The sequence below is a fragment of the Calliopsis andreniformis genome, chromosome 3 (genome assembly GCF_051401765.1).
Source record: "Calliopsis andreniformis isolate RMS-2024a chromosome 3, iyCalAndr_principal, whole genome shotgun sequence".
In the NCBI taxonomy this organism is placed as follows: Eukaryota; Metazoa; Arthropoda; class Insecta; order Hymenoptera; family Andrenidae; genus Calliopsis; species Calliopsis andreniformis.
This window is the reverse complement of record NC_135064.1, coordinates 22,373,068-22,394,305: the sequence shown is the minus strand read 5'-3', so window position 1 is coordinate 22,394,305 and position 21,238 is coordinate 22,373,068. Positions and strand designations below refer to the sequence as shown.

The 21,238-nt window shown below is 39.5% G+C and overlaps 1 protein-coding gene across 1 annotated transcript in view; it reads right to left on the bottom strand.

Annotated features, from left to right (window-relative positions):
- Window positions 1–1,783: 1,783 nt before the first annotated feature.
- Window positions 1,784–21,238, bottom strand: part of LOC143188947 (LON peptidase N-terminal domain and RING finger protein 3) — a 55,867-nt gene continuing 36,412 nt past the window's right edge. Inside the window, exons 2-9 of the mRNA XM_076393507.1 lie at window positions 15,094–15,212; window positions 13,561–13,683; window positions 8,663–8,857; window positions 7,128–7,227; window positions 5,895–6,094; window positions 3,988–4,289; window positions 3,240–3,447; window positions 1,784–2,833 (exon numbers count right to left, since the gene is read on the bottom strand). Of these exons, the coding sequence (XP_076249622.1) occupies window positions 2,471–2,833; window positions 3,240–3,447; window positions 3,988–4,289; window positions 5,895–6,094; window positions 7,128–7,227; window positions 8,663–8,857; window positions 13,561–13,683; window positions 15,094–15,212 (1,610 nt within the window). The 3' untranslated portion in view covers window positions 1,784–2,470. The remainder of the gene's footprint in view (window positions 2,834–3,239; window positions 3,448–3,987; window positions 4,290–5,894; window positions 6,095–7,127; window positions 7,228–8,662; window positions 8,858–13,560; window positions 13,684–15,093; window positions 15,213–21,238) is intronic.

The following is a 21,238-nucleotide window of genomic DNA, read 5'->3' as shown; positions in this document are numbered from 1 at the left end:
TGAAAATAAATTACTATAATGCTACCGTAGTCGAAAAAGTCTTATGAACGACGGAATAAACGTAAAGGCTCGTATTCATAACACTGTATTATCACTAAACGATACGCCTTTGTTTCTCGAACGTTTCGATTAATTAATTATTCATCACCACAGTTCATTGATCTTCGAAACTAATCTTAAACATTTGTGACAAAATAAGGAGATAATTTCGTCTTTGAATGTGCCTTTGATAGTATAACTATCGATATACCTTGGATTTAAGAGTATCGATAAGTCGATCACTGTTTATATATTTAAACGATTCTTCTTAAAATTTTAAAGATTTTTTTTTAAAAAACTCCGTAACCGTAGATTAGCATATAGAACATCAATGATTAAATATTCGAGAGAAATCGTAGGGAAAGAAAAGTTGAAGAATTTGATAGTTATGTAGATTGTGGAGGAAAGTAAAGGAGTATAGTTTGTTCTACTAGAGCGTTCTGAATACAGGCCGAACAGTATAAAAAAGTTGTGTTTCGTGCCACTTCAAAAGTGCTTTGCCACGCATACTGGTCGTTGTTGCGAGTTCCCTTCCAACAAATATGGCTGACTACGACAAGCTGAGTTAAAACAGAACGTTCTCCCCATGCGTTTCCCTTTCTGAGAGCTAACGTGTCCTACGTACTCGTTATCGCTACATTTATTGATCCACGTCAGCGGTTCCCCTCACGAGGCATGCAAAGTATTTTAATAGGTCTCGAATTTTATGACGAATACGAAACAAGTATTCTACTTTCTTAATTTTCAATTCGCGCAAAAGATTGTCTCCAATTTTCTAAATGACCCCACGACAGGAACCACATTCCACGAATGAAATAAAAAAACACTGAAAGGATTACAAAAACAAAAAAAAAAAAAGAACTAGGAAGAAAGATATGCAAAAGAGACCAGACCTCAAGAGCCTAAAGTATTGTAAAAGGAAAACTTTCTTAAAAAAGTGTTTCTCCTGCTGGCAGGATTAAATGTCTTCCAAAACAGAAACTAAGAGGATCTTTCATTAATTAAAAAACAAAGTCCTCTGTGACTCAGAAGAGATACTAAGAAGTTGTAAGAGAGACCAAGTGACTTTTTCATAAATTAATGAAGAAAAGTGGAACCAAAGGTCCTCTAAGGTCTCGAAGGCCTTCTTCTACCGTTCCTAATGGTGAACGTTTTGTACTCAGCATACCCACGATAAATACATAAATCCTCGCCGTTGTACCATCGTTATGAGTATAATATCCGCGTGATTCGTTACAAGATAAAAAATCTCTCGTCGGGTACGATCCAATATAAGCGTAACGACGACGTGCGTACCACCGTTTGCGACGTGTATGTGTATATGCTCACGTACGTGTATACATAAACGTATATGTGTATACATAGAGATGTATGTATATAGAATAATTCTGGAAGAACAGATTTGCGTATTGCAACAGCGCAAAGAAGACCGTGACGCCTTACCGAGGTAAACGATACCCATTCGACTCGGATATGTGACTTTCTGAGTCGCTTCGTGTTGGCCGTGTGATCGATTACTTATTATCTACAATTTTGAAGCGTTTGTGCCAGTAGCCCTGTCAACAGCCGAGACTTCTGGGTATGAGGTGTGTCTACTCTATCTAATAGCACGTAACTGTCTCGATCAATAACTCTGATGACACGTTGCTGGTCTATTGCAATCACTGGATGAAAATTTATCACTCCAGGTCAATGGAGACTTTTTTTTTATTCATTTAGTTTGAGATATTAGAATTTTCAAGTGTAAGGGCTATTAGAAGTTGGAAATTTATTCTGGAAATTTATTATACACAATTTGATCGTCTGTGCTTTACTTTACTCGATCGTTTTAAGGCGCTTTAAAACGTCTCTTCTTAATTTCTTTTTGAAGTTATGTTCTAGAGAGTCTATCTGAGAATATCTAAAGAATTTCTACCTTTCAAGGAGCATAAAACTATAAATCCTGCACAGAATGAAGTGTTGAGGAACTGGCTTTAGCAGTCCACTTAGCCTTACCTCGGCCACTGAACCTTGAAACCAAACCTAGTCACAGTTCATACCCAGAAGACGTGACGATTAAGGCGAAGCAAGTCACCAGGCGACATCCAGTGTCCCCGTATAATCCTCGTTTCCCACCCAACGTCATCGTTCCATCGATAAGGCGCTCGGATGCGTAAGTTTAACGAGCACCGAGTGAGACGGTGCTCGAATTAAAACGTAACTAACAGGATTAAGTAGAAGAAGAAAAGTGAGCCGTCGACGCGTATCAGGAAACCCAGCTGATCAGCTGAGACCGCGGGTTTTCCCCGTCCCGTCTCCTCGTATTAAATATCAAGTAAAAAGTGGTAATCTTTGATAAGCTACTCTGCAAGTACTTTGTACATCGAGTGAAAGTCGACTCCCCTTCGAATTAAATCGATTCTTCAGCTTCTCCACCGTGCTCCTTTCTTCTTTAGGATTGTTGAACGACGGAGACCGTCGTTTCGGTTATGCCAGCCCCATCTCGACATATGCTGGAGGAAGTGGTTGTTTCCTCCGAGTGTGCAGGAGCCACCGTCAATTGCCTCTGTTCCATGTGATCGAGAGTCTTCTCGATGGCCCTCAATCTCTTTTCCAGACTCGTGGTGCCGAGGATTCCTACCTGGAGCTGTGGACCTAAGGGTAGAATGGCCAGCAACCACCACGTCCACGATGGGCCGTCGGGCAGACGTGGCCAATCTTCCTCTGTGTCAGGCATTCGGCCGAATACTCGCTGTATCTCGGTCTGCTGGGACGATGGAACTGTGTCCCACCACCTTCTGCCTTTCGCTCGGACCTGGACAGATGGTTAGATTTCGTAGTGAGTACTTGTTAATGGAAGGAGTGATTTTGGGCGATTCTACATGTTAAAATAAGACGAAGAGGAAGAACAATAAAAATGCATTTGAGTTCCTCTCACAATGTCTCAAGTTCGTGTGCAGTGTGTCTGACTGGGGACTTATTCTACTGACTTTGCTGTGTCTAACCTGGCTACTGCACGTCGACAGTAGAATAAGTTCTTATTCAGACCTTAATTCAGACCTCAAGCCTTATTCACAATTTTATTATTCTTGATTTTTAAAGTGATATAAAAAATATTTCACTGTACACAGTTAGGTATTAAAAAGGTGGGCCACTTTTGACTTCAACATACTTCAAAGTCATATTGAAATGGATTAGAATATCTCGGTTGATTTCCTCACCTTGTCATGCAGCTCCAAAAGGTTCAACAGTTGGTCCTCCTGCACCATCGTGTCCCTCAAGAATTCCACTTGAGCTGTGTCATAGCCATCCCTTTCACCCCCAGAGAGAACCCTAAATCTCCTCCCTCCAACTGTGCTGAGAATACTGCAGCCGTCTTTCAACAGGACTCTGTCCCGAATCTCGAGCATGGTGCCATATTCCGCGTATCTGAAAAATTCATAACTACTGCAGTACTGAATTTCGCATCAAAACACTTTCTATAAGAAAAGAAAGCTTCAAAATGGCACTTAAGGCATTCTAAATTAGAACTCTAAGAACTACTTAAAAGATAAAACTAGAATATCGAAGACACGCAGAAGTGAGTCATAAAAGACCAAAGAAAAACGTATCCTCCACTCTTATCTCTCTATCCACAATTTAAACTGTTCTAAAGCATACAGAGAGTTCTCAAAAAATTTCTATTTCTACAGAGACAAGCTGAAGTTATTGAAGTGTCTTCTACAATTGATAAAAGTACCCTAACCAGTTCAAGTTTGCTAGAATCAGTAAGAGCCAACTTTCTAAATTTAATAAAACTGCTCTTACTGTAGTCAAGCTAGGTTCCTTAATTTTCCAAGGATCCATAACAGATCCTCCAAAAGCCAACCCTGCATAAATCTACTTAGAAGCCTCTAAATCTATTTCTGCAAGATCTGCCTGACCATTTTATTCCACGTAACTCTTCAAGACTCAATATTAGACAATTACCTTTTTGCTCCCGTGGCTTCTCTGTTGAGACACGCCGCAATACCAAACTGACGCACGCCGCTCTCGACACACCGTCGAACCATGAGCCTGTATCTCGGCTCGTAGACGAAGAGAGGGCAGGCGACGCATGGGAAGGCCGTGGTGCAGACGAAAACCGCGATCTGCTCGCTGCCTAGGAGCCCAAGCCCCTGGACGAGCTCTAATCGGTGGCTGGCCGCCCTCGAAGCATATTCCGCTGGAGCCACCGTCTTCAAAGCCCTCTCCACGAACTCCGTCACCGTCTTCTGGCTGCTGGCCAAGTACTGCAAGCAGGGGACACTTTGCTAAGTCGACCAGAAGTCTCGTCGTCCTTCAACAGGAAGACCACGCCAGCGAAATTCGTGACTTTTTCATGAACCCCGGTTCGCGTCTTTGACGAAGAGCTTTCGAGGCGTAGCCCGAGGGCTGGCGTTAATAATGCATTGAACGTTTCAGTCGGTTGTACGCGGTGCCTGTTAGGCTTCGGATTAGGGATATAGATTACAGAGTTGTTGGTGTGGCTGATACAGTTTCGTGGTCCCGTTAAGTCTCTGAGAAGGTAACGATGATATCGTAGATGTAATTCAGAAGTGAGGACTAGAAAGTGTATCTATGACTTTTAGGAACAGCAGGAGCCTAATTGTAAGCTTAGGAAGAATTACTAAACACACGTTGACAAGACAAATGGAATTATCTAATGGAAGTTATGCTTGAGTGAGTGATTTAAAGAATATAGAGGGTCTTATAAAGAATAAAAATTCATTTGTAAGTTCTACAAGTGTCAAGTTGCAACGTCCACCGCGTAAAAAGAGATCCAGGCGTAGTTATTCGATATTTATTGCTACAATAAATAACCTAAGTATTTTGAACAGATTTTGGGACTTTGAAATTTCACTAACAAATCTTCTACAATAAATAAATAGATAATGTGTCTGTGTTATAAATTCTATCAGTGAATTCTAAGAACTCAAGAAACAAAAACCAGAGAAACTGTTATCAGAAACAAAGACATAGAGTGATGGATGCACAGTACATAATGTAGTACAGCGTTGAAAGGGAACGAGGAAAGGATGCAAGATTCCACGCCGCAAAAATTATTGAACGTCATTAACCATGATGCCTGCGTAGACAATTGGTAATGACGTCGCGAACACGGAAGCTTCTGACGACCATGGTGACCGCAAACAATAATCATTTCGATCTGCAGCATCGTTAACCGCTAGGAAGTATTATGTCTCCTTTATGAACAGGTGTTGCCGATGCTGTACATACCGCGAGAATCATTTTGTTCCAGGGAATGGCGACCGAGATCAACGACTCGTGGCTAACGAGTCACGTTTGTGGAATCGACGTTGGAAATTCGAAGAATTTATTCGATCGAAGAAACAAGTATCGAGAGAATGAAAAAGGGGAAACAAGGATCGGGATAGGTGATACAAGATAAAGGGAATATTGTATGTATATTATAATAATATGAAATATTTGTTCGATGTGATACGTGTACGTGGAATGAATAATGATAAAAACGAGTATAAGGAGAAAATGTGGGCAATTTGAACTTTGGACTTCTACTAGAATATAAGTTTTGAGTAACTAACGTAATATTGAATTATCGATCTTCAAAGCTTTTTTCTACCTATGGTGATAGTTAATTTTTATTTGAGATTCAGTATGAGCTTTAGCATTAAACTCTGTGGTATACTGAAGAACTAATCAATGTGTCCTGAGTTCTTCTACGTATTACCTATTTATTAATCCTTCTAAATTTATGGTTTTGTACGCGGTAATATATAAGAAGGATGAAGTTACAGAGACCAATGATAGATTATACTACACGTTTCTAAGCTCAATATTCAAAACAAGTTTTATTTTAGAAAACAGGTACTTACATCAGCTAGCGATGTGACACACAAGGGACAAGCCGACGAGTAGTCCAAGCAGCGATCCAGACACATCCAGCAGTACGTATGCCCACATGGTGTCGTTACGGGTTTCCATAATTGTCGACAGCACAGTATACAATCTAACTCGCCTGCTGTGCTACCAGAAAGGGGTGGTAAAAGAATCTCAGCGGGCCTGGCATCTAGTCCTGAAAAAGTTGTGGTTTCAATCAATCACAAGGCAACTGGGTTTGATCAGATATGAAATGGGATTATAAATTTCAAATATATACTTTGAAACTGAGCTATTCGTAAAATATTGTGCAAGATTTTTCAAGTTGTGCATTAAATAGGTAGCAGTTCAATACAAAATGCGAGCGAGTTATAAGTAACATTAGATATATTTTATAATGGGAACCAAAAGGGCGTAAACGTTCGATCATTAATTGATGCAATATCGTAAAAATAATTGAAACGAATTTTTCATCCCACTCGAGCGTTAAATAAATCGTTTTAGAAATAACTCGTTATCGAGGATTCGTTTATCAATGGAACGTATTCAACCGTATGTATCGTGGTAAATGTGCAACGCCAGTTATTAATACGAAATGTCAGATAAAACGTAATCGGCTAACCTTTCCAAGTAGGAATTCATTTTTTATAAGTGATCGAAGTTTCGTTTCAGGATTGACAACCTTGCTAACGCGTAAAAATTTATTGCACTTTTGATGACCTACGACGAGAGTTTTCCTAATGTAACGCTCACTATTTAATGAGTTTTTACTTTTCTGAAAAATCTGAAAATTTGGAGGTCCGTAAATATTCAAGTATTAAAATTTTTATAAATTTTCAAATCAAATATTCAAATTTTCAAATATTTAAATATTCAAATTTTCAAATATTCAAATTTTCAAATATTTAAATATTCAAATATTTAAATTTTCAAATATTCAAATTTTCAAATTTTCAAATATTCAAATTTCCAAATCTTTAAATTTTCAAATTTACAAATATCATCAGAATGCAAGATACACTGGGCATTTGTATCTAATTATTATCTCGTAAACTGCTAACCACCTATCTCCAAATAAAGGGTGTTAAATAGTGTCCTCGACTTGTCAAGTTTCACAAATCGATAAAGACCCATTAAAATACGTGCATTGCAATTAAAACGCTCTCCTGCACGACATAATCACTCTAAATCACCATATAAACAATAAAATCACAGTAACCAGTACTCACTTTTCAATTTCTCTATGTCTTGGTACACCCGATCCAGGCCAGCCTGCAGCTTGATGTTGTTTTGTGGTGCTGCGGTCGACAGGAGTCTCCTGCTAACAGTCTGCAATGAATCAACAAGCGTAATTGGATTAGGCGCGAACTTTAATCTCAAATTATTAGGATTGACACGATTAGAGCTCCTTTTCTTTGAAATACAATTCAACATTGTTTGCAGCGGGACGCCGCGGGGTTGCGTAACACTAAATAGCTTGTTACGCAACCACAGAAATCTATACGAAACCTAATTTCTCGATACTTCGTTTCGCCTTTCCTCGCGGCCACAACTCTGTCCAAATTTTCTAGAAACCCCAACTCACACAGTTAAAAAATTCCAAGCAAACCACGCCACTGTTAACATTTATCGAGCAAGAACAATCGAATTATGTAAAATGATTGAGCGTCTCCGATGCGCTATCGAATCGATATCGAGACCCGTTTAACTCAATCCCCTCGCCTCAATTTTTCTCCTGTCTCGTCTGTCGAACGGCAGACAGCTTTATCGTAACGCGAGGCGACATCGTAGACAACAAGAAGCGGGGGAATTCGAAACCCTATTAACCAGCAGGGATTTGCAATTAAACGTGACCAGCGATTACTGGTTATCGAACACCTCACGGCTTATCCTGCCTATTGGAGATCGTCGGTAATTGAAATGTCTGGTTTATGTAAGTTTTAGTCGCTCGGATCGCTTATTACACGCAGACGATATCCGTATTTCCTCGACGATCGCCAATAATTGCTAATTGATTGCCGATCCCTAGCCGCGACAAGGAGAGTCGCGTCGGCGCAGTCGAATCGTTAATCTCGGACAGGTGCACTGATCTACGCGAGCGAAGCAAAACAATTAATCGCGACGACCGAGGCGTAATCGCTAACGTAATTAGGGCGTTAATTACTGTCGTCGGGTTGGTCGGTTGTTTAATGAACGGAAGCGAGCGAAATGATAAAACTGCTAGGCGATATAGGGGAGAAAATTGCACGTCAATTTCAGCTTTCATTGTTGGAGATAGACTGCTGACAATACTGAGCGATTACTGTTTTTCTTTGTTCTTTTATCTTTGCTTGTTTCTTTTACTACGCCGTGTTTATACCCCCTTTCGATTTCTTGTTCTTAATTGGATCAGTGATTTAGCGTATCAATGTTGTGGCTTAAATTTATTCATGAATTTTTTCAATATTCTTTGCAATGTTGGGGATGGGTGATGCTAGGTCTTAAGAGAAGTTGAAGTGATGCTTGCATGTGTATAGTGCTCCACTGTATCCACTAACAATACAGATCTATTGGTTTCGGGACTCAACTCGTCAGTGGAGCACAATACTTGAATAGAAAGATAAACAAATTAGGACTTGCATACTGTAGACATTACTTGCTTTGAGCATTATTATTTGCAACAAAAATTCTCAAAAAAGTGTAATAAAATTAACGTCTAGACCAGTATATCTCTTCCCTTAAGTACCCAACTAAGTTTCTTAGCTTTCAAAGGTGCAACTCGTACCTGTGTGAACTCCTCCTCCCCCTCGCTGCTATTGTCCTCGCAGTCAGACCCGTTCAGCACAGCTCGACGACTCCTCTTCGGGTTCATCAGCTGGTGACGACTCCTCGCGCGGGTCGCGCCCTGCGTCAGATTGTAAGGGGCTCTGGACTGAACGCCGTAACGACGGTGCCCAACTGACAGCACTTTGTACAGCACCTAAAGACAATACGAAACGACGCCTTTTGTAATTCTAATGTGGCCACGCGGTGAAAGCCGCTCCTTTGTCGTCGAGGATCTGTACACGCTCCGCAGCCGTTTAACGCGATAGAGCTGTCTCTTTGTTTCGCGCCGATCTGTTCGATGCAAATTGCAGACCGTAAATCCTCGTAAGTAGGATTTACGCTGGTTTCGACACGCTGGGCGGAGGGAAAAATCGCGGTGTAATTGCAACGTTGTGCACATTTCAAATGTAACTTGAGCCTCGGCTGCAAATTACGTAGGCAAAGTGGACGTCGTGTCTGCATACGTCTCGTGAATTCTCTTCGCTGGGTTGTAAATGTCTCGCCAGTGGTGTGTAACAGCTGGGGCGAGAAGCAGGAGTGGCTGCGTTTCAAACGGATAACACTAGACCACATCAGTCGTACATATTTATTTCTTTCAATTCAATGGGGGAATTAAAGAACAGTACAGGTCCAAAAACCATATTTTGATGTATGTAATTTTGATCTCTAATTTTGTGTATTTTATAGCACCTATATCTGGATCCCAAAGTCAGAGTGTGTTCAGTTTACCTGTTTTCTGTGTGACTTAATTCTTAACTGTTTTCAAGGGAGCCAGCAAAACCCCAGATATTATATATTATATTTGTTGGTAGACTTCATATCTACTGACGATAGCTGATGATAGCTCTTCTAGAGAGCCAGTAATTTTCAGTTCAATCATATTGCTTTTTACGTCACTTTGCAACTAGGGTAAGTGTACCTAATCCTGGACACTTACTCTATTAATTCTTAATTAGGCACACTTACTCTAACGTTATCAATTGTTATTCGTGGAAGCATCTGTCCACATTCGGAGCAGCGTTCTTTCGCGAGGAAAGAAAGCATCGGACGTCAGGAGGAACACATTGTGCGCCCTGTGTCTCGTGCGCCACGCGAAAAGAATGATTCCTCAATCTTACATAAGTACCGGTGCAGCTTGCGTCAATGATTTCGCCAGGCACTTTGTTACATAATGACCATTCGGAATTCAATTTATCACCAGTACCTCTGGACTTGTCAATCATCAGATTCCAAACGACTGACAATGAGTCTACCTCGTTTCTTTGGTTTCTAAGACTCAAACATAGGACGTGAATACTTGAGTTAGAAACATACTCTGTACGATTAGGTAATGCCTCAGAAATCTTCCCAACGTTTTATTGTGCACTTAAAATCGGAGATTGTATACGTTATTCTAATGTTACATAATAAATTAATGGCCTAGTGTGGCGAGTATTTTTTTGATCATGTTACGAGTCAAAATCGCTCTTCATTACTATGAGAAAATGAATGCTTGACAGAAGCCTCAAAGTAGTTTGAGAAGTCAAACTTTTTTAGTATAAAGAATTCAAAACTAAACTAAATTAAGAGTCAAAATTACATTTTCAAAATTAAAAAGAGTAAACTATAAAAATTTCCAATTTCCATAAAGGCCTGCATAATCTATTTCCACTTCCATAATCATCGAGACTTCATATAAAATTGAAGCCTGACTCAGAGGAAAAGCGTGACATAAGGTACCGTTGCTGCGAAAACCGTGAAACTGCCAAGAAACCGTAACGACGCGCGGGAAAACGATACCCGCGATTTAAAGGCTCGAACTCGAGTATCAAGTTGCGAGTAATTACCGTTGGCCTTGCCTTGAGTGTAGACTAGCCTTGGGTCAATCACCTGGAGTCTTATTGGATCGCGCGATCGTCCCATCGATTGATATCCGCCAAGCCGCGGAGGTCGACAGGGAAAGAAATTCCCGTTTTTCTTTTTTCCCCTTTTTCGCCGAGGCTGGTTTTTCGCCGCTCGCGTTGGCGCGCTGGAATCGTCGCGGCTTTATTATATAATAAACGAATCGAAACGTCGTCGCGGGTTTGCTCTAACGCTACGTGCTACTCATGAAAGTCAATTCGCGGGATATTTATTCCGCGACTTAGCTCGCTCATCTTCCGCCCACGGCGGGGATACAAAGCCCGCGGGCGTTCCGCGAGTGGAACGATAAAAAGGAGGCTTCAGCGAAATTTATGACGCGTTGAAGATTCGGTTTCAATGAAATTACGAAGCTCATCAATGAATACCGCGTAACGCGTATTTGTTTGCTCGTTTCTAGTCGGTGATGTTTTGTTGGCCGCGTATTTTGAATGAAAACTCATTACTGTGAACGTTTTCATAGTCTTGCAACTATTGTGATGGAGACTGAGGAACAGTGAATGCGCAAGACAGGTATTTGGGATTATATTTGTGAATCGATTTATGTGTTTTATGCTGTAACCTATAGTCTGCGAGATTTTTGCAGAAATTTTTGGAAATAAATTAGTATTTTCTCAGTACAGGATGATTACTATTAAAAATGTTTTATATTAACATTGGTAGGTAGTTATAGTACCTATAAATTAGTATTCTTTGAAATAAATTTCTCTTCTAAGTTAATTTAATTGTTAACCGGAAGGGTAGGTAATGATTGCATAAAATAGAGAAAGAGTAGGCTTTAAAAGCTGCCTCGAAAGACTATCACTTCTACATACTCCCTAGTTAATAACATGGAGCGTGGTCCATTACAGTCGTCACGACTCTCGCGGAGTCAGATTTAATCGGATTTAATTAACCCTTTGATTCCCAATAGGACGTACAACTTTTTTCAATTAAAAGTGGATCTACCAGTATATATGTACGTTTGACTCTCGTGCAGACTTTTAGTTCGAATAAAAACTTAACGTTTCTGTGTGCTTGACTTAGGCATTTCGTAATGAGACAGTTCGTAATAATCTTATATAATATATTTACGCAATTGTCGTTAATAATGTTCTAGTGCTCTACCTATTCTGAATTGACGACATTAAATTGCTAGCAAATAGAAATGTATTTAACCAAGGAATATATAAATTATTATTTAATGTACAACTCTGACTGCCACGCTATCTATTTGCCATAAATTCTGTCGTGGTATCGTATATAGAGATTATAATTTTATACAGGACTACTTTTAATTAAATTTTATATTCAAGTTACTATATCCCATGTTTGCTAATAGGTACTGCCTTGTTTAGGAATTTTTATTAATATTTATAAACATGAAAATTAATGTTCTTTATAATTGGACAAATAAACACACTGGCAGTCAGAATATTGAAACACGAATTGACAAGCACCCACAATATGTAAAACTCCAATATGTATGGTCGACAACAGGTGTTAAATTTTGAGGGGTAATTATACACTATAAAATAAGACGAAAATCAAGAATGACACGATTGCATCGAAGGATTTATTTCAGAGTTATTAATTGTTGAGAAAACTAAACTAAAAAGTGCGTGAAATGTGTCTGATTTATGTCTGATTCTACTGCCGACAAGCACTAGCCAGATCAGGCGTAGCGAAGTCAGTAGAATGAGTCCCAAGTCAGACATATTTCACGCGAATTTTAAGCGTCTTCTCAACAAGTAACAACTTTAAACCAAGACTTCAGACGAATTTTCATTCTCATTTTTCCTCTTATTTTAATCCATAAAATTACCCATAAAAATTTCTAACACTTCTTGTCGAACACTGTATAAATCAATACATCAATTACCAGACTATGCCAATTTGTCAAAAAGAAGTGAAATTATGCTGTGGTTCACAGTCAACAGCATCGTGCATCACGTTGCATAAGAGGTACGCGTATTACTCGCGTATATCTCTCTTCCTCTTCGACAATAAAGCACCATCTTGACGCGGAGAATGGAGACTCAGAGGGTTACTGGTGACCCAGAACGCAGAGGGGAAAGATCGTACGTCACAGAGCAAACAGTACGCTCTTTTCAAATAGTATGTCTACTCGTGAGTGGTTATCATTGCCCTCTGGCACGGGTCACTCACCTGACTACTATTATCATGCACCGAGTCATTAAGCTACACCACTGCCAGCCGTACCGGAAATACCGTCGCGCACAGAGACGTCCACTTCTTTTGTGTACGTTCGTGACTCTCGTACAATATCTTGATTCCCTTCTTTCTTTCTAGATAGTTTGCACCGTTAGTCTACGTACACAGTACGACGATCGTGGTACTAAAATTGCAATGGACGAATAATACGATTATTATAAAATTCACGTTTCTTCCTTTGCTTTCATTCGTGGAAAATCCAGTCGCTCGTATGATGCAGGATGTTCCAATTTGGAATAAAGGGACTTAATTTATGCATTTGCAAGTGGATGCACCTTTCACTGTGCCAGTTGGCGGCAGGACATCCTACTGGATTACTTTATTCTTTCTCATTTCTTGTACCTTGCATTATTTATGCGAGCGTATAAAGGAACTTGCTTTTCAAGGAGAAATGCATAAAATACACCCACAGATGCATTCATCGATAGAGAGAAAAATTGAAATTTCATGCAGCTCTATACAAGACGCTATTTTGAATATTTATCAGTAAGATTATTTTCCATTCGATAAATGTCTCCATTTCTTTTTCTCGTGTCCTGCAAGCCGTTCGATTCTTTATGTGGTCGTATTAAAGAATGCAAGTGCTTTTCTTTTATACCTCTCTTTATATACCGCAAGTTGCATTTCCTTTTACAGATTTTCATTGATCAAATTCACGGGGTTCTCGCTTGAGAACAAGGCGCGAAAGGTGAGCGTTATTCACGGGACAACGTAACATTTACGTCTACAGAAAAATGAACATACCTTGATCAATTCGTGCCGCACAGCTTGAGGATTCTTGTCGATAGCCACGCTGATGCAAAGGGCAAAGAGCGCCTCTTCGTGTCTGCCCAGCGCCGACAGTGCCACCCCTCTTCTATAATGACCCTGTTGGTAGACACATAATAATTATAACGTGAAACAATTTCTATTTCTTGTGCGCACAGTCGCGATATTTCTAGTATACATCTATAGTGTAAGTAGTTCAACTGCTGCAACAGAGGATTAGGTAATACGTGAACCGTTATTGTAGAAGGGAAAAAAAGGACAAGAGAATATCTAAATTTATCACGGTTGAAATTTCTCTAGCATTCGGAGGCGAACGTTTATCTAGAGTCTCTTGTTTTTACCTGTTGCTATACGTGTAAACGTGTAATCTATGCAACGGTACTGCGACAACGAAGGATTGTGCCGCGTTGCATTATGCATAAGCGTAGAAACACGAGAAATTCAATCAGAGAATCGATACGCTAATAACGGTCTAATTACTATGTGAAGTGCGAGAAAATATACCCGTTATTACTCTAAATTAAGTATGTCATTATTAATTCCTCAGATTAAGATGAAAATTTTATTAAGTAATTTGAAATCGAATAGTTTTCATTTCCAAGTAATTGTTTATGTAGAAATATTAATTGATACTAATACTATTTATTTAATACGTATCATTGAAATAAGTAATATCGAAATGGTGGCAGGCAGAGGGAACATTTTCCATTTATCATGCATCCTCACGTGATCCTGATCAAAGATCTGGCCTAATCTTTAGATTTGGATTATGGTAATACATCACCATGGTATGTGGGAGTTTGGATCGAGATTGGGTTAAGGGTAGAGGGACAGAGCGTTGCCAAACATCTGATCGAAGAGCGTGCCAAGTGGAAGAAACTCACCCCTTATGCCACAGTTTTCATGCGAACGAACCACTCGAACTTACTGTACAATCTGTATCACTATTTTCTAGAAAACAGCTTCTCGAAAGCCACTAGATATGTCTCTGAATAACGGGAGTCATTTACGGTTCACGCATAACGATTCTCCTGAACTACAACTCGCTTCTAGTCTGCAGCTTTAGAGCCAGTTACAACTTGATATGAATTCAACATTTCCTAGTATTTCTCAGCCAAACTATATCGATATAAATATTTCATTTATATTTTTCTACTAGTTACTTTCGAGTGAGAAAGTAGAATTCAAGGACTCGGTGCAAGGATCAGTCAGCTCCAATTTTTAACAAAAACTGTTTGTATATTTCTGTAAATTTTCATTTACTTTAATATTCAGTATTTTCTTGTTAACATAGCTTGTAAAATCTTTTAAAACCTAGAGCTGACTGATTTTTGCACTGAGCCCTGCAATTATTCATGAAAATTTTAATAAAAAAGATCTGCATATTTCCTCTGGTCCTCAAAATAGAAAATCAAATTTCCACAAATGCTAATTTTAAATAAAGTGTACATATATATATTCTTTTATGCGTACTACCGAAAATGTATCACAGAGAAAAGTCATTCTCACCTTGCCCCAGTCTGGTCGTAACCTAACAGCATGATCAGCATCCGTAAGGGAGGCTTGAGGCCTATTCAGCAGAAGCAAGACGTGAGCCCTGTTGCTAAGATGGAGTGGGCTGTTTGGCGCTGGAACAGAAGAAAACACGACGGTAAAGCATCGGTAGAAAGCCTGTGCCTTTTGGGGCGAGAGTTTTCTTGGCAAGAAAACCGTCCCTCGTGTTTCAACGGAAACCTTTTTCCTCTGATTAGATTGAGGGGAAGATTTCACGTAACCGAGTAGGAGGACCCAGAATTTTAACTGATCGGCGTGGCTGGGAATTCGACAATTTTTGGTTGGGAAATAGCTCGCTTAAATAAATACAGAAATTCTAAATTATGATTTTATATAATAACAGATGTAAAAATGAAACAAACTTTTTATCATCCTTACTTGATTTTTCCGCGAATAATAAGAACAGTATGCGAGCAGATACGTGAACAGACGATTTATAGGAAATTTAATTTCTATATTATTCGCGAACTCTGGTGCATTCACACTTTGACGATCTTGATGTCCTGACGAATATGCATTGTATGAGCGAGACAAGTTTAGACATATTCGTCAGAACATCAGTTCGTCAGAAAAAGCATCCACTGTAACCACAGTTTAACTAATTTCTCTATACACTTTTATTTCCCAGCTCCCAAATCATGACAGAATTTATGACCACTGCTTACTATTCACCCCGCGTAAACACGATAAAGAAGCCAAAGCCAAAGCCAAAGCCAAAATTTTAATTGCACAAGATACCCTATCAGGTTACTTGAATAATTCATGAACTCGTGCACGAAGTAAAGATAAATAATCCATCATACAGAAATTATCTAAAACTTCATAAACTAAGTAACAAAAAGCCTCATTGAACCGTAAGCTCGACGAAGCGTGTCGAAAATTGCCTAACAAGACGATGCAATTTGCGTACGAGTTATGACGATTGCGAAAGTTGTACGACGCGAGTGTGGGCGCAGCGTGTACGTTGCAGTCTTTGGATTGATTCTGAAAGCGCAGTAGATGCTAAACGATTTTCTCTTTCCGCCGATCCAACCCCCGACGATATTCGTCATGGAATGTGCGATGTTCTCTGGAATGAATCGTTCGGAGCGCCACGGAATGCATCGGTGGATCTCTGCGAGCGAAAGCTTGCAATTAGTCCGGTCGAATTAAGCCGCATAAATTAATTGGCTTACATAAAGCACCGTGCTCGGCGTTCAGCCGTTTTGAGGATGACAGGGTCTTCGAATGGGTGAGCCTCAGGCTCGTTAGTGGATCTACGAGATGGGTGGTTGATTGACAATTAGAGGATTTGAATAATTCTAGCTTTTTCAGCGCGTATATATATGACCTAATTCTCTAAAATTAAAAAGATGCAGAATTATGTAATCTGGGGTACGTGGAACTTGTGTGTAAAAAAAGAAGCGAAGCTGACTGAAATTTTCGTAATCAGTTCCTGAGCAGCTTGCAGGTGGAATTTGTTATAATTAGTAAGAGGAAACGAAGAAAATCTGTTGATAGTTTGGATCAAATATTACAATTCTTCTTATTTTATTAAAGTTTTTATCACAATATGCAGTTGCTGTTATACCTAATCATACATAGTGTAGTAGTAAGTCGTATATAATGTTACCATTACGTAGACACAGTATGGAAATGTGGAAAACAAAACTGTTTCATCGACCAAGTGTCGATCAAAGGAGTTTCATCTTGCAATTTCCTCAAGGTGAAGCCCACTGTAAGCAAACACGCTTGGCTTTGCTGAATGCCTATAATCGTGCTGGAACATCATCTTGTAACTTTCTCGAAATAGGCTGTACGCGGTCGCGATTTCGATGGCATCTGTTCCCCTCTGCAGCGATACATGCACAAATGCTGCGGGCAAAATATTCTTGGCCCATTAGGCGGTCCTGTGTCCTCTTTTTTGATTGGGAATTAATCCATTTAGTATCAGATTTCTGTGAAGAGATCATCCTATCTATCTGAGCATCTTGGTACTCAAATTCTGGCGAGTGTTCAATTTTTAGTATTTTAATATTTGAGTTTGAAATTGTACAAATTTCAGGATTTCGAAGTTTTTAAATCTGCAAACTAGTTGAACGTAACTAGAACCCAACATGAGGTGGAAAGTGGTACTTAACTACTATTGGGTATTCCTATAATTACGACAGAACTTCTAGGTAACATCGACCAATAAAAGAAATTGTAACAATCAGTAATTCTAATATTTTTGTAATGGCCCATTCATACATTTCTTATACATGTATGTATGTATACTGCAAGGGATACTGCAGAAAAATGATTTTGAACATAGTAAGAGAATAGTTCTCTATATTCAAGTACCATTTTATTATCAACCGGTGTTAGATAACTAGCCTTCTGGTAGCCATGAGTCACTGGAATCTTTAACTGATATCTTCCTTCCATCAGTTGTGCTCCAAAAGGATTACTCATCACTGTGACCAATTTCTATGTCGCAGGAAGAGATTGCAGTAGTTTCTGCCCCAAATGAAACGTATAACTCAATACATATTAACATTAAATTTATAACGATATTATAATAATATTGCTTATTCATTATCATTAATTTAAGTGATGATACTAGATGTTAGAGTTAGGCGAGGTTTCGCTGTGTCTGACTTGGGACTTAATCTACTGATTTCTCTGCGCCAGGAGTAAGTATTATTCTACTGATTTCTGTGCGTCTGACTTGGTACTTATTCTACTAGGTCTAGTATGGCTGACTTCGGACTTATTCTACTAATTTCGCTGTGTCTGACTAGACTAGCGTACGTCGGCAGTAGAATAAGTCCCAAGTCAGACACATTTAATGCGAATGTTAAGTGTTTTAGGTATAATTTTCCACTCATTTTGGAACCTTTTTTTAATACATATAATGTGACTAAGCGCGCCCTAATACTTTCCTACAGGGTTACACTTCAAACCCTCTTCCTAACCCAACACACTCAACGCACGCCAAGTTCATTCATCTTCGTCACACTCTTCTCCGCCACAACTCCATTCATCCATTCACAACTTCTCCTCGTCCACAGACAAACCAGATGCATAATCCTCCCATCAAAGACCTTCATCGATTCGATCGATCCTCCGAACCCCATCATACTTCGAGAAGCAATCATAACAACATAACTCCCCAGCCGCATCCCATCGCCATGCATCGATTCAATACCACTTTCTACGTTTCCACCGGTCTCCATTCACGTTGAACGCCCGAACACCAGAGTCGTTCATAAAATCAGCGAACCCCCAGCTGGCTCGCCACATCCGCGTCCGTGACCACCGTCGTCCCGATTACAGGCCACGACACGCCACGGCGGCAAACAAAAACGCGTTCTGCGTCGCAGCTAGCGTGATTTCGGCAGCGCGACCGACGCGGCTCGGCGTCGCGTCGATCGAGGCGGGGACTGCATCCTGGCATTGTCGAGCAATGTCATTGCCTCCGACGCGCGGCTAGAGGCCCTTGCCTGGTCGAGGACGAATTTCCGGCACGCGCGATCGTCCTCGCCCAATGCCAGGCCGAACCGATTCATCGGGCTCAATTTGTCACAGGGGCAGCAGCTCATAAATCTTCGGGAAGAGTCTCGCGAATCGTCGCCGCTGCACGCGGGACAGCGCAGCGAGATTGGATGGGATGCTCCGTTTCGTTGGGGTTGCGATGAGAAAATTGTAGGGGTGCAAAGCTGCGTGGAGACTGGGATGCAATGGGGAAGCAGTCATGGAGCAATCGCCACTGATCTCCAGCTACTGAGGAAGCTTCAAACGTAGAAGTTACAAGGTCTATAGATTAATTATATCTAGGAAATAATTCGTGTAGATAGTTTGCAAGTAACATTATTATTTATGAGATGTAATTACTATATTGAACCTGTCGTTTCTAGGTTTCAAATTTGGTCAGTGGTTTTCGGTCGATGGTGGTGGTTGAGCGTGACTCCTCATACGATTGCTGGAAACGGGGGGTGCCAACAATATTCCATATTTTTTTTATCTAATGGTGTAGAAAAAGAAGGAATGTTGTTGCTGTTGCCACTGTCGTTTGTTTCCAGTGATTGCATTCTAGTCCCAGTTTATTTTGGGCTTTAAAGTAAATCGATATTAATTACTAGACTGTTAATTCCAGTTTTTTAAAAGCCTGAATTTTTGGTTTAATGGGAGACTATAGGACAGAGATCAGATTTGGGGTAAGTGTAAGAAAATTGAATTAAAAGAATTTTCTTCTTTAAAAAATGAGTATAGGATACAGATTCATACAGAAGAGGTAGGATTCAAGACTGAAGGTCAATATCTCAAAAATAGAAATATGTGACTTGTGTAGCTTTGTCTTACAGCTACAGAAACATTGGAACAGGTTCAACGAGATGAAACAATCGAATTTCGGAAGGTGTTCGAGGGGAACTTGATATTGTTTCCTGGCGCTGCAAGATTCTTATACTAAATTACATATTTGAAGGTCTACGCCCCAACATATATATTCGTGCACTCGTTATTCTCGAAAAAGTAACTAATACCTCAAATAATGAAATTAGAAATTCTCAATACCTATATTAAAATTATTTTTGTCTAACACCTCAATATTTCCAATTTTTGAGATAATGAATATCACAAAAATTATATAGACTCCCACAAAAATAAATTTCACGAGACTGTAACAGGCTATTCTATTAATCTAAATCTAAAAGTCGTTTTTCCCAGAGATGCGCGAAATTAAGAGTGACGTTCGATAAAGTTGTCAGCTTCGGAGCTCCGACGATGTCGGTTTTACATAGGCAAGTGTTTTGCCTGTCGTGGCAGAGGATCGATATGGAGTTTCCGACACGAACGTCCGAGGAACGGGAATACAGAAGGAGTCACGGGAAACAGCGGCTGAAAGTGCATCGCGGTGAGCGATGCATTTGCACGGTACGCAACTGCAGCTGATCGAACGCAGGCGCGTCTGTGTCACGAGCAGTCGTGTAAAACTCCATGCATTTTTAATGGCAGGAAGCTCTCCAGCCAGCGTACACAGCTTTTACTTCCTGAAATTTACGTGACTTTAGTGGAAATTATTTTAAAATCGGGGAATTGAAAATAAAGAATATTTCTAAAAATGTAATTCCTTTTTTTGATATTAATATTTGAGTAGAATTCTGTGTATTCTTGAAGGCGATTTTTCTGAAAATTCTGGTTACTGTGCATTTCTTTTCGAAGTTTATTTTTTAATAATAGTAAAACCTGGTAAAAATAAAGCAAAAGTGAATCTTAAGATGGTTCCTTAGTATACTCTGTAATTTGCAGCAGCTACAAATTTCATCGCAAGCAATCTTTTAATAATTGAAGTAGTACCTACTCTATAGCGGAAGTAAAAGCTCTAGTTGGAAGAACGCTTAAATCCTTAACGGCACGTTCTATACATACAGGGGTCAACGTCGGTAAGAACATGAGTTAGAAAAGCGCTTACATCCATAACAGAGCATTCTGTATGCGATATCACAAGCGAAAGAGAGCTTACATCCTCAGCAAGTGAATACCGATCGTAAACTCTCAGTTAAAAGTCTGCAGCTTTAAGTGAGAACAATATCAGACTGCCCAGAGGCACACACTGCTACAGAATAGCATTTTGTGAAGGTAAAGAAATATTTATATGGTCGAGCCTTTATAAATGATTAGAAGAGAGTAAAATTATTACTTGAAAAGTAGAAAGTTGGAAAATTTGAGGATTCAAAGGCTTGAAAATTTGAAGATTTCAAGATTTGAAAATTGAAACAGTTGAAGGTTTAAAGATTTTAAAATTTGAAAATTTAAATATTTAAAAATTTGAAAATTTGAAACTTCCAAAATTTAAATATTTAAAAATTTAAAAATTTTAAAACTCCAAAATTTAAACATATGAGAATTTACAACAATCGTATTGATACTTTTCTATTCTCTCTCATACATGATTGTATATAGTTGCTACACTACGTCTGACCTATTTGACGTAATTAATCAAATCTCACATGGAAGTAACAACGACTGCATCACTAAGTCCCAGTTTATTCTTGAGATTCGATTCCTACGTTAGTCATAGCCGCTAAAAATACACATGTGCACCGTCAGAAAAGTACGAAGAAATGATTTCGCTGAA